We start from the raw sequence: 27972 nt of genomic DNA, 5'->3' as shown, positions 1-27972 counted from the left end.
AGAGTTGGGGATTGTGATCTCTGCTGCTGCTGCTTCAGAGATACGACTCATCTTGATGTGACCCAGGCCTCCTGTTACGCTCTCCGAATCTTGAGAGTTGTGATTTTTGAAGTAACGCCTGCACCCTGATACTTGATGGTACTTTTGACAGATCATCTTTGTCACCACAAAGCTCTGTTCTGGGGGATTGTCACGCTCTACAGTAGGAGGAGGACCATGAGTGCGGAAAGTGTCCATCTTAGGAACCTGATCCCATCTCCAAAGATGGGATCACTTACCTTTGTAAATATTTACTTACAGGAACAATGCCTGCTGTTCTGATGGTGTTCCTGTGAACTTCCCAGACAAGTAGAACCCAGACTAATCAGGATATTCATTCGTTGAAGCTAAGAAAAAAAAATCCTCAGTTTTTGTGAGAGGGAGTGTTTGAAAAGGTCTCTGTTGAGTAACGGTCTCTACACCTTTGCAGGACTCCCAGAGTCAATGCAACATGGACCGACACCTTTGGGAGTGGCAAGTCTGAGTCATATTAGCAGAAGAATCATCTTTCTGAAAACGCTTTATGACTATTATTTTTAGACCTCATCTTAAGACAATCCAGATAACACAGCCCGCTGTTTTCTTTTTCCAGTTGTTTGTTTTTTTCGTTGGCCTTAGTGGTTTTGTGCGTGCACCAGTACGGCATTTTCCTCGGAGACAGTTTTTCCTATAAGCGGTTTAGCGCGAAAGGCAACGAAGTGGAGCAGGAGGTGGTGGGCAGCGAGAGGTAGCACGGTTGCATCAGCGCCCTTGGCTGGAGGACGGCTGCACTGCCTTCCTAAAAATTCCTTTGCTACACCTCGAGTAATAAGCAAATGGTGCCGGCATATGGTGATAGCTATTGTCTGTGTGCTTTGCGTATTCAGCACGGGTTTCGTTTTTGCTATTTCGGTGCTGTAGAGGTAAGTAATAAAAGAGCGTGACTGTGCTCCAGGCAGGCAGAGGTGCGGGTGGGGGTCTATCGCCCTTGGGAGGGGTGGGCCGACTCTGCCGGCCCTCGCTTTCGCGGCGGTGCTCCTCGCCGTGGACCCTCGGGAGCCCGTCCTGGAAAAACAACTTTCCCAGCCCGTGCAGGACTCTTGTCCCCGCTTCCTCAAATCTTCCAGGGCGGCTGGGAGGCTGCAGAGCCCGGCGGCGGTGAGACGGGGCCGGCAGCGCCGGCGGGGCCCGCAGCGGGGTGGTGCCGGTGCCCGGGCCCTGCGAGTGGGCGGGCGGGGCCGGCGGGGTCTCCCCGCCCGGGGGTTGCCGTGAAACCGAAAGCGGCTCCCGCCGGCAGCGGCAGCCGGGGGCGGCGGGCACGAGCGCTGCCGAGCCGCGCCCCCCCGCCCTCCCACCCCCACGGAGCCGCGCCCCGCGCAGCCAGGGGCGGCCCCGCTCCTCCCGCGCCCCCGCCAGCGGTGGCGGCGGCCACCGCGGCCACGGCCCCGCACGGAGGGCACCGAGCGCAGGTGCGGCGGGGAGCGGGGGGGGAGGGAGGGCGGTGCCGCGGGAACGGGGGTCACCCCGGGGCCGCGCGGGGCCCGCGGTCGGTGCCGGTAGGGCCGGGCCCAGCCCCGGCTGTCGTTGATACCGGCCGTTGGCGGGAGGTCGCAGGCGGTGGGTGACCCCCTCTGTGAGGGCTTCCCTTCCCCCGGGAGGGGAAGTCTGCGCGCGCCTGTTCTTCTTTATTTATTATTTTATTTTATTTTGCGGCGCTTTTTCGGTGAAAAAGGAGGCCCGCGTAGAAAACCCGAACTTGGTTCACCCCCTCCTCGTCGCCCCCCGCCGCCCCCACCCCCGAGTTTCGCGTTGGGGCGGGAGAGCCCGGCTCGGATGGCGCTGGGGGGCTGCCGCCACCCCACCGCCCCCCGCCCCGCCCGCGGAGCTGGGCCCGGGCCCGGCCCTGCCTGGGCGCTGGGGTGCGGGCGGGCGGCGGGGGCACCGCCGCCCCCCGGGGCCACGCCGGGGGGAAACCGAGGCCCGGTGGCTGCCTCGGAGCCGAAATTTGGCGAGGGAACAAAGAAGCGGGGGCTGCTCGGCGAGCGCCTTAGCGGCGGCTGTGATCTTTCTAAATTGCAGGGAGCCGTAAGGAGTAACCCCGCCGGCGTCAATTGGATTCCGCTCAGGGGAGGGAATTTCCCCTCCGTGTGCGTGCAGGGGAGACCCAGCCAAGCCTCTGACTTTCCCTGAGCAACAGCACCCTGGGAGCCTACTGAGGCAGTAGGCTTTGACCAAATACTTTCAACACTCTAAAGATTTAGAGGGGGAAAATGGAGAGAGCTCCTATTGTTGCGCTGCTTGAATTGCTTTGCCTATTGTTAGCTTGGCTGCGCCTTTCCACTGCCAGCCAAGAACAACTTTCCTTGCAACTTCCGTTTGGTAAATCGGGGATGGCTGAGAGGAGCGCAGCGATGCACCAAAAGTAGCTGGCTGCATTCAGGTCAGGCATGCATCCAGGCTGGCAGCAGTGACAGGCTCCTATTTTTAAACCACCCCAGCTGATTCTACAGAGCAGGCAGGTTTGATGATGAACATAAAATTGAGGCGCTCTGGGATGCTCTCGCGGCCTGGCTAGTACTGCACTTCATCTTGTTTCACCTAAGGACCGCGCTGCATTGTTGCTTTTGACCTTAGTGTCAGCCATGGAGAGCAACTTCCTTTGCTGTTAGCCTTGATTATCTTTTTTTTTTTTATTTCTGTCACGTGGAGAAGTGTTTGCTGTGGGTGATGACCCCAGTGTGCCGGGAGCTGTGTGAGCAGAGGGCAATACCGCAGCCTTTGGCTGAAGGCAGTTTATAGTTCAAGTTGGGAGGGAGGGACGTGCCTATGTCCAAGAGCAATAGGAGACAGCGGGACTCTCCAGGCCAGTGTGATAGTTGGTGGTCGCCACTTGTCAGGAGCCAGTTGTTCCCAGCTGCTTGGCAAAGGACATCTTACAGAAGAGACTGGAAGTAGAATAGCCGGCTAGTGTCCCTCCAAAAAATCTGCCCTCCCAGTATGCACTTGCTCAAATACATAACAAGGAGGCAATAGAGCCTGGTGTCATCATGAGATGAAACCAGCCCTTTTAAACCATCAGAGGTGATGCAGAGGCAAGCAGAGGGAGACTGGAATAGGCTTTGAAAGTCAGGAGGTTTTGGTGCAATGGGGAAGTGGAGCGACGGAGAGAGATGGTGTGGTTGTAGCTATGGCTTAGAAAAATGATCCCTGCGGCAGCACCCTGGGTGGATAAATGAGTAAAAGATTGTATTTCAAGAGGAATGGGTGTTTGAAAAACCAGAGGATGATGGACAAGAGTTTTATTTGTGTAAGTGGACAAGAAATACTGTATCATACAGTATCATACATGAAGCAGAGGTTGGTGAAACATTTTGAAGGCCTAACGCTTCAAGCCGGAGAGAGAGATGAAGATTATGGACCTAAGTGCAATACAGGCTGGCTGTGTCAGGTTTGGACACTGAGGTGGCTGTGCAGAAGAAGGCCTGTTGGGGAAGGCTGGGGGCAGTGGGCTGTCTCCAGGCTGGTAGTCATCCACAGCCCAGATACCGGAGGAGAGGCCGAGAGTTCAGCCTGTGCAGGAGGATGGTCTGCGGCAACAGGGCACATCTGTGAGTAGTTGGCAGGAAACTTTGGCTGAAGAGATGTGAACTGTTGAAAGATAAGATTCAGAGTAATGGAAAGGAAGGAAGAAAAGCTTGTGGCACTCACAGAAACTGCGGAGGGCATGGGAGTAATTGCGAAGTTTAGAGAGGATGAGGAATGACATCCAGGAGGGGACAAGATTTTAAAGCTGGAAGGCTGCTGTTGGAGACATTGACAAAAGGAATTTCAAATGAGTGCAAAGAGCAGAAACCAGGTGGCTCTGTATTTCACTCCACAAGCTTCCTAATAAGTCTCCCTAAGACAGGAGCATAGTTTTCACGCAGCTGTCAAAGCTATGGGCCAGGTCAGGAGTTTTTCGTTCTGTGCCGCGTATTGTTTGGGTTGCTTTGCCAAATCCCTTCACTGGGAAGCTGCAGACTTGTAGGGTGCTTGATCTCCTTGGCTTTATTTGTGTCCCGTCTTTAACCTAACCTATAGCCCTTTATCTTCTTCATTTCTTTGTCTGACCCTTTGATTTTACATAAATAGATGCTATTTATCATCAATAAATGGCTGGCTATGGAGAAGTGTTCCTCTCTCTGGCCCTCTAGGGAGTCTGGGTGAGACATAACTTTTCTTAGACTCCTGATTTTCTTGAGACAGTGAGTGGTGGCTTCAGTGATACAGGTAGTTTCTTTCATTTCGCAGGCATGGCATTCTCAGCAGTGGTCAGCGTGCCAACCTGAGGGTGCTGCTGTGGAACCCCCAGCTGGCTGGGGTACCCTATGGCCAGCGCATCCTCGGGCCTGGGCCCTGAGTTGCAGTGAGGACTTCAGAACCTCTTCTTTTGCTTTCTGATCCTTTTCAGTCCAAGTTTCTCAGTGAATGACTGTGAAGAATTAATATTCACAGTCAGTCTTCAGTCCCTTATCTGTACCCCTTTGGGCTGCAAGGTGCAGTTAGTTGTTCCGCCTGCTTCCCTCAGCCCAGGAAAGAAGCCAACTTCTTTACCCCGGTGTGTGGCTGGGCTCAGGAAAGTAAGGAAACTTGAGTCATGCGTATTGTTAATAAAAATGTTGCAAAAATTTCCGTAGTCTTCCCCAGCTCGGTCTTGCAACAAATGAACTAGTGTGTGAGAAACTGTCTGCACCCTGAACCACAGTGGTTTTGATACGGGACTGCCCAGAGTGCTCTATAGTTAAGCATGTTTGTCTCTGTCGGGGGACTAATAAAGCATGTTTTTGTGTATGATACACTGACATTTGCATACAGGGATTCTCAAGGGTATGTTGCCATGTGCTTATTTTGCAGAAGATAATATTGAAATATAAAATTATTATTATTATTATGCAAAGCCACCTAGTGACTAACCAAACTTCAAGGAGAGGAACAATCTACAAAGCAGTTTTTCCTGAAGTAGTCGCTGTGAGACACGCAATGTCTCACAGATCATATGGTTTTCAGTCTCGTCTGCTATATCCATGTGCTTGAAACTGGAGTGTGGCCCTTACTGAGTATGAAAGAAACAAAAATTATGGGTTTAATTTCTTAATATTGCCTTAGAGACAGCAGGTACAAACAGTTGCCAGATCACATATATATATATTCAATGAAAGATATTATGGAAGGCTACTGGAAGCTATCTATAAAGAAAAAAAAAAACTTGTCCATTTGTCTATTTCACTGTCATTGACACTAAACCTTGTGTCATGGCAGTTTTTTACTGAGGAGTTATGAATGTGGACCTTGGAGCAATAAAGCTGAAACTGGTGCCAACAGCAAGAGTGGGGTTGGATGCTGCCCGTGGTGTTTAGCATCCTTCCGCCAGCACTCATCCAGGCCCGTGGCTGTGGTGGGTCTTGCTGTGCAACTGCGATTCTGCCTGGCTGCAGCAGTGTGCACGGATGGGCCGCAGCCCAGCTTTCAGCTGCAGATCACATTTAGAGAAGGGGCCACATGAAAGCATCACTCCCAGTTCATACCTCTGTAAATCTGCAGCCTGTCCTGTTAGATCTCATGGGAAGGACTTCTTAAGAACACTTCCTTTCCGCTTTTTTTTTTCCTATGAAAATAAAATTGTTACAATCTTTGCTGTCACTGCTTTCCCAACTGGTCCCTGATAGCGTTTGGGTTTTGACATCAGCAGTTACCTTTTCAGTTAGGACTGTGACTAGAAAAATGTGTGTCCGTATGTCATCAAATACATGTGTGTGTTAGAGCAAAATCCACTGAACTCACAAATTCCTGAGGCTCAGTGAGGGGAATCATTCCTTGGAGCAAGGGAACACATCAGAAGAAAGGGGTGGCCAGCCTTAGCAAAATTTGAGTTCATCCTAGTAAACTGGATGAATAACCGTTGAGTTTATTCATAGGTTTCTGTATACATGCTGATTAAGTTCTTCATTTAGACTAAGTTAAAGGGTCAGGGGCCTGAAAAATTAAAACCAAAACTCTCTTATGCCTTGAGTAGGTATTCGTGGCCAAACCGACTGATTGGTCAAAGCAACTGAAGTTCTGGATAGTATGTCCCCTTGGGGCAGGGAAGGAGATGTAGACTTAAAAGCCTCAAAGACCTAGTTCTGCAAAATCTATGACGGTTTTTTATTTGTTAGGAAAAGTGAGGACTTCACTTTGGCTCCAATACAGTATAAGAAAAAAGTTTAAACCCATTAGCTGTCTTGCTCTCCATCCCTTATTTTTGCCTCTTTTCATTAACTTTTGTTTCTTTATGTTCTTCTTGTGTCTCTCTTTCTTTTCCTTCATTCTGTTTCCTAAATGCTGTTGCTGCCTGTCTTTTCACTCACCTTCATCTCCTTGAGCCTGCTTGAAACTTGGTCAGGGTTTTAGTGCTGCAGTTCGTGCTGGAGGAGATCAAGGGCTGCCCATGAACAATAACACCAGCCTATTGCTCTCTACTCATCTACAGAGTGAAGTTGTTTAAAATTAAGATCCTGCTCCTACTCAACTTCTCCATTTGGGGTTTTCCCCAAAGCTTCCCAGAAGCAGACGGTGCTTCCTGGAGCTGTGCTTGCAGAGCACTATGCTTTCTGTAGCGCTGCCTCCTCCTGATGAAACCGCCCAGATCCATCCTACCTCCAGAGCTGCCAGGGTCAAGGAAATCCCACGTACGAGCTATTTTGCTGTTCTGATGTCAACCTGTGCAGAGGTTGTCTATAGTCAACAGCTTGACAAGGATGCACCCTGAGGACATGAGTTCATGGCTAGGGTGGAAGAATATCTTCTGGTTTAAAAAGCTTGACTGTAGAAGTGAGCTTGGGATGCGTCTAGAAATACAACTTGGATCAATTTAATTGATCCCATAAAGAAGCAGCATGCCTTCTTGTCAATGCTTTTCCCTTTGCCACTGACTTGTCTATTCCAGAGCTTCAGGGAAGGTTCAAGAAAACATGCAGTAGGTCGAGATGCCTCCTGGGAGGGGAGATGTAAATTGAACCAGGTTAGAAATGCTCTGGGAGTAAGCTCATTTAAAGGGAAAAGGCTAAAGAGGGAATGTGCTGCATTTACTACAAGATAGAATAGAGGCTTTCTTTGGAAAATTAGTATTTTAAGTAACAGAAGACCTAAAAATTATTGCTTTTTTAGAAAGTAAGATACCTTACTTTAGGGGAGGGGGAAAAAAAATCCAGAGACTAGAAAGCCAGGGGATGGGGCAGAGAAGAACAAGGGAAAAGTGGTGTTAGAGATGGAGCCCGTGGCACTGCTGTAAGGCAACGTGTTTTGGTCTGCAGAAGGAGGCTGACGCACACGCAGTCAGTGGAGATGAAGGCTTCCAGGAATCCTGTGTGCACAATTAAGTTCAGGCTACAAAAATCATTAGGATTTATGGCAACTTAAATTATTACAGACCCAAATATGAACATTTATTTTCCTAAAATGGGTTTTATCTCAGTTGGAGAGTTCTGGTTTAAATGTGAAATACCCGTGCAGCCTGTAGCGTGAGTTGATGTAGTTGTTCAGTGACTGAGACGGTGCTGTTTCCTCCATGAGCCGTCCCTTTGCTTCCTGCAACGAGCAGGTCCGCCTGGGCTTGGCAGGGCTACCGTGGAGGGATTTGCAGGGTTGAGCCTGGGTGTTCCTTACGTCCTTATGTGTTTTCTGCTGCCCATGTATTTTTTCTTTGGTCATATCACTCACCACTTTTGTGAAAGGTGAAAACTCCTCTGTATCTCAGGCAAAAAATTGTGAGAAAAGTTCTTGGTAATCTTGTGTTGCTCCAGATGGTAAAATCTGCAATCTCTACATCAACGCAGTCAGGGAAAACACTTTTCAATGGCTTGCCTTTTGTCCTAACACTTTTAAAACATTTTTAGACATGATCTTTTCAAAGCTACGCTGGGGGATTTCCACTCCCTTGCTGTTTTAGAATGCTCGTACTGTTGTTTTAACCACAAAGCTTACGCTGGCGCTCTCTCTCTCTCTCTCTCTCTCTCTCTCTCATTTTCTCCCCATTGAGGACCAGCTACAGTTTCCAGGTATGGTTTTAGCAAAACGTGTCTTGTTAATGCCAGGAGAAATCTAACATTGCTAGAATTATTTCTCATCTCTGAAGGGCTCTTCAGGGGTAAGCCGCGGCACAGGGGGATGTGAGCCATGTGAGGCTGCGTTGGGGAAAGGCTGCAGACCCTGAAACATCTCAGGAACTGAGTTCACTCCCTGAACCAGCAAAGTGGTGCCGGAGTGCCGTAGGGGTGAGTAGCAGTGCCTTCTTACCGAAATTTCTGTTGGTGCTTGGGAAGGTGGTAAAACATCCAGGTATTGCTAGAGAAGTGATGGGAACAAAGTTATTTTCCAGCTGTGAATGAGATTATTTTAAGGCAAAAGTTTTTTCATATTCCTGTAACAATATTGTGTTGATTTGATGTAGAGAGATTTCTTGATAATATAAAATTAATTAATTAATGATTAGGAGATCCTGGGGAAAAAAGTAGATGTGGCACATAAGCAGGCTGGCTGTAAAATCAAAACTACTTCAGCACCAGACACACTTTCTTAGTTGTAAGAGTGGTTTGGTTTTTTTTTTTTAAATGCTATCTGTCTTGTAATCTATGCCATTTAAAAAACCAATGAAGTCTAGTCTTATGGGGATTTATTGTAACGCTTGACTGTAACTGTATGCAAAGGAAACCCTACTGTTTTACTCTGCTTAGTGAAAATTTACCTATGGAGATCAGCAAATTGATGCTTGCTTAGTAAGATTTTACTGTGCTTTGAGAATAAGGTAATACTGGAATTTGAACTGGATAATATTTTCTATATGCAAAATAAACCAAATTTGTTCTGCTGCCCTCTGCAGCAACATCCTCTGTGCGGCCTCAGGCACATATCCAATAGGAGATTTTTGCTCTTAGAAATATTCTCTCCTTGGTACCAGCTGGTAACTGTGCCGAGGTTTTTAAGCGATTAGGACAACAGCAGAGCAGCTGCTGAGGCTGACCTGCTGCCGGGTGAAGTGGGAGTGAGCCCTGAGTATCAGTGGTGAGTCTGTGTTGGATCCTTCCCCTCTTCAGCCTCTGGGCTGGTGGCCACAAATGATGCAGCCAGGGTCCTTCTCCCCTGTGAGAGCTCTGCAAGTGCATTTTGTTGTCAGCAGTCAAAATGTTGTAACTTTTCCTGGGTTGGAAGGGACAAGGATGATCCCTCAGTGATGTCAGGTGTCATCATCTGCTGTTTTCACAAAGCTCCATATAATCTGCTATATCTTAAATATCTATTTCAAAGTGTATAGATATTTTTAGTCATTCTTTAGCAGACTCTGTTATCCATTCCGCTCTGCATGTTAAGAGTTGGGGTATATATTTCTTGTCCCCAAAATGCAGTGGTTTTATGGAGGACCTTATATTAGTAGTAAATCATATAACTTTGTTATTTTAATTAAAAAATACCAGAGGCAGCTAATCTGCCTAGTTTATAAGGCAGCTTGGAGGGGGTCATTTTAATGCAAGGTATGTTCCTCTCCATCATGCTTCTGCCTGTCAGCTCTCAATGAAGTGAATTGATCTCAGGCTTCTAAATTTGACAAAACTTTCCCCACCGTGACTAAGACAGGCTTCCAGTTCAGATGTACCATAAAGGGTAGATAATTTGCAGAGGGAGGAACAGGGTGTCTTCTCAGACTTGTCCCTACCAAGTGCCTTAGGGCAAAGCAATAGAGCTGAACTAGAGCTAGGTGTATAGGAACACAGGTGTATAACTTTTTTCTATGCCCTGTTCTATGTATTTCATGGAAGCATGATAAGTAAGGAAGAGATCACAGTGCTTTTTACTGAGCAACACCCCAATCCTGGAGGGTACCTGAGCGTTACCCTCCCCTCCTGCAGTGAACCTGGTAGAAGCCGGGCTCTCAGCCCCTATTTGCTGGGCAGCAGGACCAAGAATCCTATTTTCTTTTCTTCATAACAGCTCACATATTTGCCTTTCTCAGTCTAAAAGACGTGGTGGCATTCAGTGCCTGTGCCTCGGGTCTGCCGTCCCGGAGTTTTTGGTGCTGCAGTGGTGCGCTCATAGCTCATGGGGTAATCTGCTAACTTTTCGGGGGGGGGGGGGGGGGGGGGGGCTTGGCTTCACATGAGAGAAAATAGGAAAAACATATTCTCTTTAAAAAGAACAACCGCCTTATAGAGATGGTTTTCTCTGTGTGCTGTGAGTATGGTTTTGTAGCTAAAAAAAGTTAATCTTTCCACAATAGTTTGATGTGATACTGGTGTTGCACACCGCTTCTCTCCGTTCTGACTGCTGGTGGTGCAGATAGGGAGCAGCGCTGCTGGAGGAGAACTGTGTCAACATGGCTCTAAAAATGTTCATGTAATTTTGTATTTTAGTAAGTCACGCCCATGCTGATTTTTGTTTATTCTTATGTTCTGCTTGTGTCTTGCTCAGTTTCTGAACAGTAAGACATACTAAGTGTGGAGCATTCTAATGGAGAATGTTTGGGCTCAGTTTGGTGTCGTCATAGTTAAAATAGGATAGCTCACGTTTAAGAAAGTTTATTTTTGTTATGAAAATTCTCCCTGTTGGATTATTTGCAGTGAGATTAAAGCATCTGCATACAACACCATTATATAAAGATTTGTTCCAGAAGCGTTTTGCCTGTGCTGCTGGTGGTGCAGGCAGATCTGGGATGCTGAAATGATGGGAAGGTGCAGCTGGGAGCTCTTTGTACTGTGCTGCCATTGAGCTCCCACTCTTTGGTAGCTGTTTATAGGACTTGAGCTTAGCTTCTAGCAATTCATACTACTTTTCTATGTGCGGTCAGAATTAATTCTATTTATTTCAGTATATGGAAATTTTATTTATTTTTTTTTTTTTTGACGTGTAGATTTTCAGTGTCCATAGACTGGGTGGGGGGACGTTGTGTGTGTGCTGTTGCAGTGGAGTTGCAGGGGAGGGATACCACCCAGAGGGACCTTGACAGGCCGGAAAGGTGGGCTTGTGAGAACTTCATGAAGTTCAACAAAGCCAAGTGCAAGGTCCTGCACATGGGTCGAGGCAATCCCAAGCACAAATACAGGCTGAGTGGAGAACAGATTGAGAGCAGCCCTGAGCAGAAGGACTTGGGTGTGCTGGTGGATGTGAAGCTCAACACAAGGCAGCAATGTGCACTTGCAGCCCAGAAAGCCAACCGCATCCTGGGCTGCATCAAGAGGAGCGTGGCCAGCAGGTCGAGGGAGGTGATTCTCCCCCTCTACTCTGCCCTGGTGAGACCCCACCTGGAGTACGGTGTCCAGCTCTGGAGCCCCCAGCACAAGAAGGACATGGACCAGTTGGAGGGAGTCCAGAGGAGGGCCACAAAGATGATGAGAGGGCTGGAGCACCTCTTCTATGAGGACAGGCTGAGAGAGTTGGGGCTGTTCAGCCTGGACAAGAGGAGGCTCCAGGGAGACCTTATAGCAGTCTTCCAGTACCTAAAGGGAGCTTATAGGAAAGATGGGGAGAAACACTTCAGCAGAGCCTGTTGTGACAGGACAAGGGGTAATGGTTTTAAAATAGAGGGAAGTAGATTCAAATTAGACATTAGGAAAAATTTTTTTACACTGAGAGTGGTGGAACACTGGCACAGGTTGCCCAGAGAGGTGGTGGATGCCCCATCCCTGGAAACATTCCAGGCCAGGTTGGACGGGGCTCTGAGCAACCTGATCTGGTTGGGGATGTCCCTGCTCCTTGCAGAGGGGTTGGACTAGATGACCTTTAAAGATCCCTTCCAACCCAAACCATTTTATGATTCTATTATTCTATGATTATAAAACAGAATTACAGTTCACACTCATGCTGAAAAATCTCAGTGTACACAAAGAAGGGATGCTTTCCCATTGCTCTTAACCGTGAACAGGCAGAAGTGAAAGCGTACCTCATCTCCTACGCAGGCCAGGCATTAGCGTAAGCAGGAAATTGATTCGTTAACCATTGGCGTGCTCTTGCTGTCACAAAAAAGCACTTTTTCCCCTGAGTGTTTCCCTTTGGTTTCAGTTCAGAGAGCATGGGCACGGGCGCTGAAAGCCAGAAGTGGAAGAAGAGCTTCTGCAATCTGCCCTGAGTCACCAGTGGGTGCTGGGACAGGAATTGCACACCGCCTGCAGTGTTTGGATTGCATCCCACCGAGGACAGGCTGGTGGTAGGTCTGGCACAGGGCTGCCGTTTCTTGGCTGCTCTGAGCCCAGCTGATTCACATGGGCAGCGCTCCAGCTTGGGCAAAGCGTTGCCAGCTGCAGGCCCTCTCCTGGGGCAGCCCATTTCCTACAGCAAAACTGCTGCAAACCTTGCAGCAAACCCCCTGCAAGGCTGGCAGTGGTGACAAAACGTTCCCTGTCTTCTGGACACCCAGAGGTTCCCGTTCTGCCCTCTGAGCAGGCGGGCTTGCCTTTCGCCTGAAGGGCTCTCTTCTGTGCCCTGAGGTGCCCTCAGCCACACAGCGGGCTCCTGGGCAAGGCTGAGGTGGAGGAGGCGCTTTCGTGGAGATGCTGAGAGCCTCCTTTTTTAGAAATAGGATCTGGATTGGGGATATTTAGTGTGTCATGAAGGTGTTTAAGGAGATAAAGGCTCTCATTTCAGCAAGAGAGTTGAAAGGCATTGTATTAAGGCAGAGTGCTACTTGCAGAAAGAGATGGGAATGAATGTGGGCGATTTAATTAGCGGTGAGAGCTCCGAAGGCATTTCTGGATGAGACTTTGTGCTGGTGACTGCCTTTCTTCTTGATACATGCCATAACTTTGTTGCCTAAAACATTTGTAACATTGTTCACACCAGCTGGAAGTACTTCAGGAGTTAAGGTAGACCCTCAAAGGCAAAAATGGATAAAGCACAGATTATTCCTTTATTATTATTTTTACACGGGGCGGCATTAATTTGCTAAACCATACCATCAGATCATAGAATCATAGAATAGTTGGAAGGCACCTTTACAGGTCATCTAATCCAACCCCCCTGCAAGGAGCAGGGACATCCCCAACCAGATCAGGTTGCTCAGAGCCTCATCCAGCCTGGCCTTGAACATTTCCAGGAGTGGGGCACCCACCACCTCTCTGGGCAACCTGTTCCAGTGTTCTTCCATCCTCAGTGTAAAACATTTCTTCCTGGAAGGTAACAGGACTCAGGAAATTGATGTTATGTAAACAGAAGAGAGCACTAGTAAGAAAGAGGAAGGAAACGTGTTTTGGGGTTCTTGCTGACCAACGGCAGAATGAGTTTGTAGGAAATTTGTCCTGTAGGTGATCTGTGCTGTGGGAGTTAATGGTGGCAGCTCTTTATCTGCCTTTGAAGGAGCAGGCGCAGTCTGCTGCTGGTGTTTGCTACTGGGGCAGCCCAGACACAAGGCTGAAAACCCCTCGGCTGCATTTGAGCATCTCTGGTTGATATGAGGAAAATAGAATTGCTTCTTATCAAGCATCAGAGAACCAGGAACCTCATTTTCAGAGGAGAAAAGGTCAGCTGTTTAAAAATGAAAGGAGTAATATGGACAATCATCTCTGGCTTGAAGCAGAAGGCTGCTCAGTTGAGGAACCAAACAGGGTAATTTGCAAACTCCAGTTGGAATAATGAGTCTTTATGCCTGGAGTATGATTAGGGCTTGTATTCCTGTGGGTTAACGATATTAAACGATCAGTTGTGCTGGAGTAAGTCTGACACTCAGCCTGGTGGAGGGCAGGGAGGCTGTAGCAAGCCGGGCAGGTAAATACCACGTACAGCCGAGGGTGCTGAGTTACAGGAGCATGTAAATGTTTGTTGTGAAATACATTTTCGCTGGTTAAGTGCTTTGGCTTAATTTTGAATCAGGTACTTTACCTGTTGGCAGGATTTCCTTGCCCAGTATGGGATTTTAGCGCAGCAAGGAAAACGGATGTTGCTTTCTGAAGGCCAGGAGGTCTGTGGCAGTGCTTGAGCTCTGCATAGCACAGTACTAATCGCTGCTTTGTGGGACAGGAATCTGTTGCAGCAGGGAGGCAAGGCAGCGTATCAGAACTTGGCATACTGTTTAATACCAACGTAGTGTTATTAACGGTGATGTGTTGGCCCTGCTTCGCTATGAAAGCAGCAGATAACCCTCGGTGACCTTACAGGAGCTGAGTCAGAGCTCTCGGAGAGAGGTGCTGATTCCAGTAAGAGTGACTCGAGTGACTGACAGGGAGGGTGATGCACACAGAGGGGAAATAGCGTTCCACAGCACAGCTATAAAATTGAGCACTTCCACTGTGAAATGCTCTAAGAGCTCAGCTGCGTTGTGCTTTTGTACACATCTTGTAAGGAAAAAATGTCTTCTGAATGCAAAGCTGCAAGAAGTGAAAACCAGAGTGGCTCTAGTTCTTGTGCTACTTGCAAAAAAAAGTACTGCAAGATTGAGGGATCAGTGGCAAACCTCAGGGTTTTCGACTTAGGGCTGGAAACAAATGTTGCTACTTTTTCCTATTAGGAAACTAACACTGTATGCTGTGCTGTGCAGGAGCTTTGTTAGGCTGAGAGAAAAACTTACGTCACGCTTCTGATGGCAATCTTGCTTTCTTCTTTTTTTTTCCCCCCACTGTTTCTTCCAGGCAGGATTAATACAGCCAAGAACTTGCATGTAATTAAGTAAAGCTTTGAAAAAATAGGATTAGAGTTTACTGCTATAAATGAGTGATCAACTGGGAAAAGAAAGATGTCGAGTTAAGAGGCTTTGACTCCTGTAACACCTAAACTGAAGGTAAAATGCTCTTGCTGCTTTTTTTTTTTTTTTTTTTTTTTTTTTGTGTGTGGCTCTTGCTATAAACCACAAAGCTATCTCTTACTTGAACCAGTGCAGTGAACTCATGAAGTAATGTGGTTGGCCTCTACATTAAACGTAGGCTTTCCTGGCGGACATCAGGGCCAAGACTTGGCTTCTGCTTTCCCCAACGGTGTCTGCAACTCTTGTAATTTTTTGAGACTAAGAGCTACTGCAAGAAAATGTTAAAAAAAAATTTAAAATCTCTGTTCTGGGGAACAGAAGTGTGCTTTATCATCTAACCATCGTTTTGGAGTTCTCTGAGCATTTTGTTGCTCTTCCATAGTTGGTGCTGGGTTTCACTCCGAAATCTGTTGCACCCTGCTGCAAATGACAACTCTCCCACAAACAGCAGCCTGCTGCAAGGGGTAGCTGAGGCAGAGTGACTGCTGGTGAATATTTGAAGGGATTCTCCCTGTGTCTGGTTCCCAGTGCAGCTCCCATGGCCTGTGACGAACCCACTGGTCTCTCAGGCATCTTCACACGCCAGAACTCTGCCACTGCTGTCTCTCTGGACTTCGAGCCTGACACCGACTATAAATTTGTCGAAACCTTAGAAGACCGGTACAAGTGCGCCTACTGCCACCTCGTCCTTCACAATCCCCACCAGACGGGATGCGGGCACCGATTTTGCCAGCAGTGCATTCTTTCTTTGAGGTCAGTGCAAACTCCTCCTGCATCCATAAGCTCCCCATCCTCCCTTCCCTAAAAAGAAGTCAACACCTTCTATAAACCAGCAGTGAGTACCATAATAATGGTAGCAATCTGATAAATTGCTGAAGGAGTCAATGGAAAGACTCTGTGGAACTCAATGACTGCGAGCTCAGTGTTCTAAAGGTGTCTTTAAAGATCTTACCTGGTGTGAGTGAGGAATACTTTGGTAACTGCAGGGAAGTCAGTGTAAAGAAATTGTTGATATAAGCTTAACCACTACTGTGTGAGATGCTGTTTCGGTCTGTCTGTCTAGCATTGTGCTGTTCAGATAAATTTGTTGCATTAAAGTCTCACGGTATTTGCACTGATGGTTAGATTCAGCTGTTTTCACTTGATTCAATGTAATTTCTTTGATTTTAGTGGAGTTATAAAACTGATGTTAGTATTACCCAATACTACAGTCAGATCACAAGGCTGCTGGCATCCATCTGCCTGGGATTTATCTGCAGGTACAAATGATTTTCCCCACAGACCTGTTTGGAAATACATTACCTACTGTTTGGTGTATCTGAGGGCAGAATTTGGCCTGAGAAGGCTGCAGAGGGGCCTGATTATGTGGATGGATGTTGCCATTTACCTTTTATGAATTTTAGATGCTTCATGTTTGCCAATTTCTTTCTCTGGGTTGCCTTCCTTTTGCACTGCCTCAATAAGTGTTTTATTGTCCTTTATTGTAGGACTTCTGGAAGCCTTTTAAGACAGGAGCTGTTAGATCTTCCTCTACTGGCATAGCAAGGAGTGCGCTGCTTGGGCTAGGCAAAGGCTGGGTTTAATGCACGCGAGGGGATTTTTTCAGATATGACATTTGTGAGCAGCAGATGGCCAGAGAGTGACAAAGTCCCTTTAATTAAAAACCATCTTATTAACACTCGTAGGACAAACTCTGCTTTCTGTTACATGTTCACTGTCACAGCTTAATATCCTCTTAGAGCTGTGGGCGGAATTTGGCTGTGTAGTTGCCATATTAAAGTGCTTTTTGGTTTTTATGGTATCTAGTACTGACTTCTGCCATAGTCAGATTCTAGCATAGCCCAATTTTGTAAAAGAAATCAAATTTTCTGTAGGTTAACATGGGTCTTCTTTTGATCTAGAGAATTGAATGCAATGCCCACCTGTCCTGTCGACAAGGAAACAATAAAAATGCATGAGGTAAGTGTCTCTAGTTTTGCTTCAGAAGTCAACATCTGCATGGAAAAGGCAAGACAGGTGAGAACAAGGTGGCTCTTAGTCTGTTAGTCTTCTGAGGCAGAGCAGTTTTTGTCTCTGAAATGATGCTAAGGGAAGCAGCGTATGCAGTGGTGCTCTCCCGGAAAGGAAGTATGGATGTACAGCTAAAGCTTTCTTGTATACCTTATGTTCTGAACTTTTAGTCCTCTTGTATTTCCAGTGAAGTGTCAAAGAGTTTCACAAAGTTTTAAATCTTTCCTAGCTGTCAGATGTCTATGTAGTAGAGAGTTTAATGACTTGCCTTTTTAAAGCCCCATCTTGCTGGGGAATCTTGTTTATTCAATTGTCTTTGTTTTCTGTTGGTTATAATTTGCTGCCTTAACTATTTGCCCCATCCCTGGAGACATTCAAGGTCAGGCTGGACAGGGCTCTGAGCAACTTGATCTGGTTAAAGATGTCCCTGCTCCTTGCAGGGAGATGACCTTTAAAGGTCCCTTCCAATCCAAACCATCCTGTGAATCGATGATTAAATTAATTTCCATTTTATCTCATGGACCCTACAGACTTAATTTTCTTTTTGGTAACTTTTTAGAGGAAAATACAAGTTCATGATTCTTATTTTGCAAGCTACTGATTATTTTGTAATGGATTCATTTGTCCTTATTTATACACCAAGGCTTGAAAGTGTGCTATATACTTGATCCTGTCAGAATGAACTCTCCAGTGAAATCGAATGTCTCCTCCCACTGTCTCTCCTACTCCTGACAGAAAATTGTAATCAGACTTTCCAATCGATTTTTGTTTTTTCACTCGTTGTCTTCTGCTTTGTGCGGATTTTGATGCCAGTAGCGCGAGAGTGAGCAGCTTTATAATGCTCCTTATAGGAAGATCTCTAAATAAGACTGAAAGTTTGCTCTGGGGGCTTAATTTGCTTCTGCATACAGAACTGGGAATGGTGCTGTTTCTCAGAGTCTATAGAAAGGATATCTCAGCATCGTCGCTGTCACAAAGGCGTGCCACATGCTCAAGCACTGGAGCTGCATGCACAGAACTGGCTTGGCCTTTGGGGCCCATTAGCTCCAGCTGCTTTCTTCTAGATACAGGCAGGCTCTGGCAGATGTTTTGTAGCTCCTGAGCTACTAATCCTGCTGGCTGTGGGATGGATCAGTGTCTGTGGAATAACTAGATGGGGAAAAAACCCTATGCTTATTAGAAAATTCATATAATTTAAATTTATATTTTTAGTATACATTTTCAATATGAATTATCAAGAACCATACTTGCAATTATGGAGTCCGCACTTGTGTGCTTAAAAGATTTGTTGTGGCTTTTTGTTTTTTTATATTCTTTATAATGTCCTACGTCACCGCATATGAAGTCTCATTTGCGTCCTTTACCAGGTATTCAAAGACAACTGCTGTAAAAGAGAAGTTCTCAACTTGCGTGTGTTCTGCAAAAACATTCCTGACTGCAATTCAAAAATAATTCTGGGACGATATCAGGTTAGTTTGCGTGATCGAATTTTGAAGCCTTTGATTTTCATGCAAACTCTGTGTATGTATTATAAGCTAAATTTTCAGACTTCAGAGTTACCATAGTAATGTGGTTTAAGTACATAGATTTTGACTTAGCTATGCACTGTAAGTAACAAATGTTAAGCTCAAAATATTATGGCTGTGAGCTTGTTCCAGCTTTGTCTTAGGTTATTTGTTTAATAAGAACCATTTGCTTTATGTAGCTTTAGTATATCCATAGCATCTATAGGTACCTTCTATATGCTTAGGCGCCACGCGATGGCTGATTCAAGAAAACTTGCCAAGACATACTGGCCACTTGGGCCTTTTTTTGTTATACCAATTGAATGAAAAGTGGAAATCTGACAAAGGAGTCTCCAAATTTTCATGTTGACTTTAGTTTTGAGGTTGGAAAAAGAGAAAGTTTGTGGAGGAAAGAGTATTTGGAGTTTTGTTTGTTACCAAACTGCCAAATATTTCTGTGGGTCTGTAGGGCAACTGGAGATGTGATTAAATACTTCAGGGTTTAATTTGCTGTTGCGTGTTGCAGGAGCATCTTCAGCAGTGTTTATTTGAAAGCGTGCAATGCACTAATGATGGATGTTATGATCAAATTCTTCGTAAAGACCTGAAAGAGCATTTGAGCCGGCAATGTAAATTTCGAGAAGAAATGTGTCAGTACTGTAATAAATATGTGGTGTTAATTAACATAAAGGTAAGATTATAAAGCATTCCCTGGGAATCCATGGCACATGTTTCCTCTTAATGTTGATGAGTGAAAAGTTTCCAGCATTGCAATGGGGCTTAACAACTCCTGAAATGAAATTTGGCTGAGTAGCTGAAGGAGAAAGTATATTAAACGTGCTTTAAATAATACCAATTACTGTTGCTGTCTTATGAATAACAATGTGATATGGGGTTGCATGTGTGTGTTTGGGATTACTTTTTATATAGCTTTATGTATACTACTTTACAAAAATGCAAACCGTTGCCTTGTTTTGTTTCTTTTTCCCCAGAATCATGAGAAAAATGACTGTCCTGATTATCCTGTGCCTTGTCTCCAAAACTGTTCACAAATAATTCTGAAAAAGGAGGTACTAATATTTTTTTCATATACTGTGATTCAACAAATCACACACATTTATGAAAACTGAAGGTTACGTTGCAGACCACATTGGCCCGTGCCAATAAAACTTAATTGCTTTAAGTATTTTCTTTGTTTGATCCTAAAAGGGCTATATGTGCCATCTTACAGGTGAGGTATTGAGTCGCTGCAAACCATTGGCATTTTGCAGTATGGAAAAATATATGGCTTACTTATTGATTCTGAATACTCATTTTCCTGTTTAGGTGATCAGTGGTGTCATGATATTGGCCTTTATTCACCCTTTACACAGGCATTGAGATTTCGTCAGTGTGGCAAGTTACTTAACATTTATTTCATTGCAAGTTTCTTTGTTAATACATGCAGATTGACAAGCACCATGCTGTGTGTCCTGAGGCAGAAGTGGACTGCCCCTATAAGCAGTACGGCTGTCTTGTAAAGGTACTGTTTTATAGATCTTTGTCTGTACTGGGACTGGAATTTGTCTCCCAAACCAATCAGAGTAATTAATAAAAAAAAAAAAACATTTTTTGTTCTTTCACAACCATTTCTAGTATTGGCTAAGATGCTGTACTAGAGATTCAGGACTGCCATTCTCTCATTTTCAAAGCACAGAGGAGACACTTTAAAAGCTTGCATCCATAAATTTTTTTACTAACAGCTTCAAAAATCTTCGTACCTTATTATTTATTCTTTACTTCCTCCTCTGCCTCACTAAGGTTAAAAGAGGGAAACTTGCTGAACATGAAAATGGTGCCTTGAGGGAACACATGCTGCAGATTTTAGACAAGAACTCCCGGCTGGAAGAACAGGTAAGTCGTATTTAACGAGGACTCTTCAGGGGTTCTTGGCTGGTTGGAGAATGACACGAGATTCTGCATTTGTTGCCTGCTTTAGCTCAGCTACATTTTAAGAGACTGTTTTTGTCATCTTTGCACACCTCAGAAGTCAGAATAAGATCTTCTAGTGAAATCACTCAATTAGATGGAAACCTCTCTGTGCTTAGGCACCTATATTCTCCACCAAGCACAGAGGGAGGCTCATTGCCGTCGCTCATCTCATTTGCTTTCAGCCTCTGCTTACAGTGGATATGAGGTTTGGAGATAAAGCATTTTAAAGTTTCAGTGGCTGAGTGGCCGGTCAGATTGCTCTGAAAAAGAGCCTTTAGATGCCCAAGTCACATACTTTGCAGAGGCAGCACGGAGTAGTGCAGACCCAGTTGCAAGCACATTTCCACTCATGATTGCGTCTGCAGCTCCCATCAGGTGACACTGGGTGGATGCCCAATCCTGCCAAGGTGAATGCATCCAAACTGATGAGCAACTTGCTCTTCTGCTTGTTTGTGCTAAAAAGAAGCACTTGATTTTGAAGTTAGTACTACAACACAACTTGATTTTGAAGTTAGTACTACTCACTGACTCATCTCTTTTACTAGTTAGACCCTAGTACAGGGGGGGAAAAAAGTCTGTGTGTACACACAGAAACACACAAGCACTTGTGTGCATTTAAATGTGTATTATCCCCCTATAGAGCCAAATGGATCACTGTGGTGGGGATGAGAGACAGGAGTCTCTTTGCATCTGTTGCCACACAGATCTATTAGAGTACGACTACCTTATGTTCCGTACTTGCCAGTGCTTATCCACGAGTTGTGAATTACGTAGTGCTATGTCTAGCTAAGTTAGAGGCTTTGTATTGTAAAGTTTTCCACTTTCTACTATGTAGTCATGTATGTTTTAATTTGTTTGTTCTTTATTTTGGTGTGCCTTAGTGTTTCTACTCTGATTTTTTTTTTTCCATATGTAGATATCTGACCTGTATAAGAACCTGGAATGTAAAGAGATTAAAATCCAGCAGCTAGCAGAGGCCATTAAAAAGTGTGAGAAAGAATTCAGACAGTTTACACAACTGTTTGGTAAAAATAGCAACCTCATGGTAAGCACACAGGTGAGATTAATTTTATCTTTTTTTTGGCCAGTTGCTTTCTTGCATCATGAAACATGTTTATCTAGTAATAGTAGTCACTAATAGCAGGGCAATAACAAATCTCCCAGACATTTTGCAAGCCCTTCTCTTTTTTTTTTTTTTTTTTTTTATTTACAATACAGTATTGTCTTTTCATTTTAACCAATAAAGAAGTTTGGCTATCTGATCTGGGCAAAAAGCACTGTATAAATCCTCATGGCCAGATCCCCATGGCACATATGCAGGTGTACATTTGAATAGTCAGTGGAATTAAGTGATGCAGTGCAAATGGATCTCAGTAAAGGGTGGCTTCTCAGTCACTAAATGCTGAATTAATTGTGAAGGAGCATTTGGGTACATTCCTAAGCAAGTGGAGTGCTTCTGAATGTACCATATAGTTGATATTGCTGACATACTGAAGGCTTCTTTATCTTATTCCAAATGAAATGGCTGGTTTTATGAATGTCTCCTGTCTCTGCTTCCACCCTCTTCCAATGGCATGAACTGGGAAGGCTCTGGCCAGTCACCTGGATAAGTCTGCACGCCTGGAATCACAAGTGAAACAGCTAATACAGATGGCAAACCAGCAACAAAGTAAATTAGACTTGCAACCCCTGTTTGACACAATTGAAAATGTAAAGCAGAAGATTGCCCTAATGGAGACATACGATCAGCGCTTGGGTGTGTTGGGACTTTCAGTTCTTTTCTGCACGGGTGTGGGGTTTTTCTCGATTTACTGCTGGCTAAGTAGAGGCTCTGGTGCTACAGTCAGTCAGTTGCAGCTCTTCGCCAGAAAGGGCTTTCTTCTTCTTGCTTTTTAGACCAAGCCATGGTGGTGCGTGCTGCATCCTTCCGCCTTCCCCTACTCCACAAAGTCTCCTGAATTCCTGCGTCACTGCAGGGCCGGAGAGCTGGCCTTGGTCAGGCTGGTGCGCTGTGATGGAGGCAGTGGTACTGTCCATAGTCGGGCATTAAATCTGGTTGGTAGTTACTGAGTTTCCTTACTCAACTACAAGCTACTCAACTACTGCAATTACAATTTTAAAAAGTTAACAGGTGTAGTAACACTAGTTAACAGCCTGTACTCGGGCTTGAGTAGTTCGGTATTGTCAGCTTGAATCTGGTTCCTCTTTGTATCCAGTGCCCTGACAGTTTCATTTTACCAAATGCTTCTTTTTTTTTTTTTTCTTTTCTCTTCTCCCCTCCTCCCTCCCCGCAGTTGTTTTGGAAGGTCAGTCCAGCAAACACGATCTCCAGATCAACATTCACAAAGCACAGCTCAATAAAAATGAAGAACGATTTAAGCTTTTGGAAGGCACGTGCTACAATGGGAAATTAATCTGGAAAATCACGGACTACAAGATGAAGAAAAAGGAAGCGGTGGAAGGCCGTGTCCTCTCCATATTCAGCCAGCCCTTTTACACCAGCCGCTGCGGGTACAGGTTGTGTGCAAGAGCCTACCTGAACGGGGATGGCTCAGGAAAGGGAACACATGTCTCTCTCTACTTCGTAGTGATGAGAGGGGAATTTGACTCGCTGCTAGTGTGGCCTTTCAAGCAAAAAGTTACACTTATGCTTTTGGACCAAAGTGGGAAAAAAAATCACATTGTGGAAGTCTTTAGAGCTGACCCCAATAGCAGCAGTTTCAAAAGGCCAGATGGTGAAATGAATATTGCGTCCGGATGTCCACGCTTTGTGCCACACACGGTCCTGGAGAACTCAAAGAACACCTACATCAGAGATGACACTCTGTTTTTGAAAGTGGTTGTGGATTTAACTGATCTGGAGGAATTGTGAAAAGCGTGCCCGATCAATGTGACTGCTTTAACCATTAAGAAATGCTTTCTTGGTGACCACCAGCCAAGCAACAGTGAATTGCCACTAGTCAAAGTACTGATAATGTTTCGAGGCTTTTGGACTGCATAACAGATAATGAATTGCCAAAGCATCTGCCTTTCCTTTTTTACCCTTTTTTCCAAGACTGCATTTTTAAGGCAGCTACAAGTCCAGTCTGATGTGAACATGCATTCAATCCAGACTTGGCTCAGTCCAGGCTGGGGGGAATGCATAGCTCCCATCCCCAGACTGGTATTTGGAGATTAAACTCCTCCAGTAAGCCCCCTGGAGCCCAGGCAGGCCTGTGGGCTCCTGTCCCTCACACAGAACTGAAGCCATGCCCAAGTGTGCAACTGCATTTCACCTGTCTGAAATGGAAACATTTCAACATTAGCACATTTGAACCAATGGATCTTGATCCCCCGATCTTCTGGATTTTTGAAGTGGGGAGAATGGCTTCAATCATGCAGGGAAAACATTTGCCTGGGATCTTGCATCTTTTGTTTTTGTTTTTTTTCCAGAAAGCCCAGAGGAAGATGCGAATGCCTCTTACTTTTCTATCCTGGTATTTCAGCTGTATAGAGTACCCCCAGGTCACAATAGCTTTGTTATGTCCTTTCCGTTCCTGCCTAGTGCCTTGGGACTGATTTCCATTGGTGGTAAACATCCACAGTCCCCATCTGAAGTCAAAAGAAGCCACAGGCGCTTCTCACCTCTCAGGACACGGCCAGAAGCAAGGTACTCAGCCAGCTTGCCAGCTCTTGGCTGTGCTGCTGGAAGAAGGGGGCCAAAACTCCTGTACTTTTGCTCCCAAATCTGCGCAAGAGATGTTTTCTGGCCTACCAGCTCTGCAGAAGGCAGGAAGAGCTTTGGATACCTGCCTGGGAAGAAGCCCACATAACATGCACTGTTCCACTCTGCTAGAAATTTGGATGTTTGGGAAAGGAGAGAGAAGATGGATTAGGGACTGAGGTTGCTGTAAGAACCCAGTTGTCACAGGTAGTGCAGCTCTAGTTTTTGTTAAAGAGCAAGACAGCTGCTGAGTAACAACTGCTAACTATGAAGTATGTTTGAAGATCTTAATTTTATTGCAAGTTCCCTCCAAGGGAATGTGTGCATTGTATGGGGTTTATTGGAGATGCACTAAAACCACCAAAATCAGGCACTGAGGGACAAGTCACAAAGAATACACGTGCCTTTTTAAAGCCTTTTGGGTGCCTGTAAGAGGGATGTAATTTTGCACACTCAGTCATTTTGTTATTACAACTGACAGAATTTTGTGTCTCTCATGTCTCACAGATCAGGTGGTGAAACACCACAACGTTATCCGTTGCTCCTGCAGTCCACTGGCAGAGCAAACCCAGAGCTTGTCAAGAGACAGCAAGAAACCAAGCTGTGTTTAGAGTAAGAGTAAACTAGGCAAGAGAAAAATCAAAATGGGGCACAGACTGCAAGGCATAAGGTAGAAAATTCAAGAGGGCAAATGTGGCAAAATAAAAAATGCCCTTTCTGTGCAGAATGTTGATATCAATGGAAATAATATGATTTAAGGACTGATACTAAGACAAAGGCAAAATACCGTATTTCGTATCTGCAATCTCATTGCCAGGCATTTACTTTCCCACAGGGTTTCTAGGACGTGATTCAGACCCAAATATTTTCAAATTTGGGGCAGGGGGGAAGAGACCTTAGTTATCTGTACCATATGGTGGGTTAGCACATCTGAAATCTTTGTTTGGATCTCGATGTCCTTTTTTGTTGTGCGATGTCAGGATGTACTGGGCCACTGTAGGGGCGTTCCGTGTTCCCAGGGACAGATGGTGAGGAACAGATTTTATTCTTTTGTACTGCCGTGACAGACTTTAAGAGTCATTTTGGCTGTACAACAGAGAGGATTAGGCCTCGTGTCCCTAACACTTTGTTACAGAAAGAGCAAGCCTGGTTTGAAAATGGTGTGGCATTCTAGGACATCAGTCCCGAGCCTCGGATGTGGATATCATGTTGATTATTACTTTAATATTTGTCATGTAACTTTCAAAGTGGCACAATCTGCATAATAACCACTAATAGCTGATAGAAACATACCACCCATGTTTCCTGGGACTCTCCAGTACGTTGAGTGTAAAATACAGACAGTGTAAAGAACTTGGAGAATCGAGGGAGGCAAGAGGGAAAGGATGCAGTCTGTATCCTGGCAAATTCCCAGCCCTCTCTGCTTCTACCACCCCAAGCGTAAAATGGGGATAATAATACTTGCAGAAGTGTTAGGACTATTTAAATGTTTGTGAAGAATTTGAGCATGAAAAGAGCTAAGTATTATTAAAACTCCATTTCTAATTGTTAGAGTAGGTGATGGCATAGTGACGTGGATAAGTGTTTAGTGTGTTCCTGGACAGATTTTGAAAGCATGTTCGGTTTTAGCCAGTCCGTACTGCAACCTCTCCTCTACCTATCATTTGGGTTTAGGTTTTTGCCATTAATATTCATTTTAAAATTTTGAAGCACAAATGATTCTTCCTGGGTGATGGAAACATCCCTTTTGAAATACTGCCTGTTTTATAAATAACTAGTTGAGAAAATATTTTTTTTTTAAGGACAACCTTCTTTAAATTGGTTCTTTTTATTACAACAATTGAGAGACTTATGTTAAAATTTTCAGTGATTTTTACTACTTGTAAACAGGATTTTAAATTTCATCCCATTCCTAATAAAGAAAAAAAAAAGTGTTGTATAGCATGAATTGTCAGGAAGAATTTTGATGTTGCATGAAAAACACCAAAAAACTTTTCAATAATACTGTACTGGGTAAGTAACCAATACTGTAACTGGATAAGAGCATAGGGTATTTCTACATCAGCATACAGTATGTTTTTAATGTATTTATTGACAGTTTGTAGTTGTTTGAATATCTCTTACTAAGATACAGGCACTTTTCTAGCCAAATGTCATCACTGTATAACTAAACTAATGTAAGAATAAATAATTTTACCATCCTTTTGGAGTGAGTGTGGCATATATTTCTTTTAGCGGGATTTAAGCAGTCTTTTTAGAAGGATGCGTAGTGGATATTGCTGGATATTTGCACCCAAAACTTTTCCTACAATTAAAAAAAAAAAAAAAGATGCTGCTTTTGATTAAGAATGAATGTGCTTCACATATATTTGGTTTATACTTGAATATTGTAAAGCAGCTGCACATCGAATTTCAGTAAATTCTAAGCTAAGCTAGATCAGATGAAGATCCACGAGATTCGAGGATCCATCGGAATCAAAACAGGATGTTATTTCTGCTTGGAGCAGGTTTGGGTTCAGCTGAGGTAGGATTTGTTTTCGTTCAGGTCAATAACAACAGAATCGTTTCAGTATCACATGATATCCCAGGGTGACAGCATCGGTGGACAAGGGACGAGCAACGGATATTATCTACCTGGACTTGTGCAAAGCTTTTGACGCTGTCCCGCATGACATCCTTCTCTCTAAACTAGAGAGACATGGGTTTGATGGACGGACCACTCGGTGGATAAGGAGTTGGCTGGATGGCCACACTCAGAGAGTGGTGGTCAACGGCTTGATGTCCAAGTGGAGACCGGTCATGAGTGGCGTCCCTCAGGGGTCCGTGTTGGGCCCGGCCCTGTTCAACATCTTTGTTGGCAACATGGACAGTGGGATAGAGTGCACCCTCAGCAAGTTCGCCGATGACACGCTGGAAGGGAGGGATGCCATCCAGAGGGACCTTGACAGGCTGGAGAGGTGGGCTTGTGAGAACCTCATGAAGTCCAACCAGGCCAAGTGTAAGGTCCTGCACCTGGGTCATGGCAATTCCAGGCACAAATACAGGCTGGGCAGGGAATGGATCGAGAGCAATCCTGAGGAGAAGGACTTGGGAGTGCTGGTGGATGAGAAGCTCAACACAAGCCAGCAGTGTGCTCTTGTGGCCCAGGAAGCCAACCACATCCTGGGCTACATCAAGAGGAGCGTGGCCAGCAGGTCGAGAGAGGTGATTCCCCCCTCTACTCTGCCCTGGTGAGATCCCACCTGGAGTACTGCGTCCGGTTCTGGAGCTCCCAACATAAGAAGGACATGGACCAGTTGGAGAAGGTCCAGAGGAGGGCCACAAAGATGATGAGAGGGCTGGAGCACTTCTCTTATGAGGACAGGCTGAGAGAGTTGGGGCTGTTCAGCCTGGACAAGAGGAGGCTCCAGGGAGACCTGATAGCAGTCTTCCAGTACCTCAAGGGGGCCTACAAGAAAGATGGGGAGAGGCTGTTCAGTAGGGCCTGTTGTGATAGGACAAGGGGTAATGGTTTTAAAATAGAGGGGGGTAGATTTAGGTTGGATATTAGGAAAACATTTTTTACAATGCGAGTTGTAGAACACTGGCACAGGTTGGCCAGAAAGGTGGTGGATGCCCCCCCTGGAAACGTTCAAGGCCAGGCTGGATGAGGCTCTGAGCAACCTGATCTAGTTGGGGATGTCCCTGCTCCTTGCAGGGGTGTTGGACCTTTGAAGGTCCCTTCCAACTCTAACTAATCTATGATTCTATGATTACTTCGTGTTTGAAAATGTGGTATTGTAAAAATAGCCATGGAAAACTTGTTGAGGTTAAGACCAAAGTGTTGGAAATCAGCTTGGGAAAAATGTTACCATCCAACTGTTCCTCTGTGAGAGCTCAAACAGACACTTAGCGCCACGGGCTGTCCCAGCTCCATAAATACGGCATGTAGGGTGGAGGTGACGGACAGCCTGAGCACTGTGCTGCTGCAGGCAGCGCCAGAGCAGCCTTCACACTGCAAGAGGGACTGGAGGACTCAAGCTCTCTTG

At 45.2% G+C, this 27972-nt stretch overlaps 1 protein-coding gene across 6 annotated transcripts; it reads left to right on the top strand.

Moving 5' to 3' along the window:
* The first annotated feature begins 1364 nt into the window (after positions 1–1364).
* On the top strand, positions 1365–26145 carry TRAF5 (TNF receptor associated factor 5). Of its 6 annotated transcripts, none has more exons than XM_086745481.1 (12): positions 1365–1487; positions 14643–14791; positions 15289–15508; positions 16657–16714; positions 18133–18234; positions 18797–18961; positions 19263–19340; positions 19718–19792; positions 20071–20163; positions 21158–21298; positions 21829–21997; positions 22536–26145. In XM_086745481.1, the coding sequence occupies exons 3-12, from the start codon at positions 15294–15296 to the stop codon at positions 23111–23113; spliced, it is 1674 nt and encodes a 557-aa protein (XP_086601607.1). In that variant the 5' UTR covers positions 1365–1487; positions 14643–14791; positions 15289–15293; the 3' UTR covers positions 23114–26145. The 6 variants fall into 6 exon arrangements, with proteins under 6 accessions (XP_086601607.1, XP_086601608.1, XP_086601603.1 ...); XM_086745482.1 differs by having other exon boundaries at positions 15284–15508; positions 21158–21286; XM_086745477.1 differs by having other exon boundaries at positions 15284–15508.
* Positions 26146–27972: the final 1827 nt, after the last annotated feature.

The sequence above is a fragment of the Chlamydotis macqueenii genome, chromosome 3 (assembly GCF_036417535.1).
Source record: "Chlamydotis macqueenii isolate bChlMac1 chromosome 3, bChlMac1.mat, whole genome shotgun sequence".
Classification (NCBI taxonomy): Eukaryota; Metazoa; Chordata; class Aves; order Otidiformes; family Otididae; genus Chlamydotis; species Chlamydotis macqueenii.
Note: the sequence above shows the minus strand (reverse complement) of the source record. Positions and strands in the feature narration are given on the sequence as shown.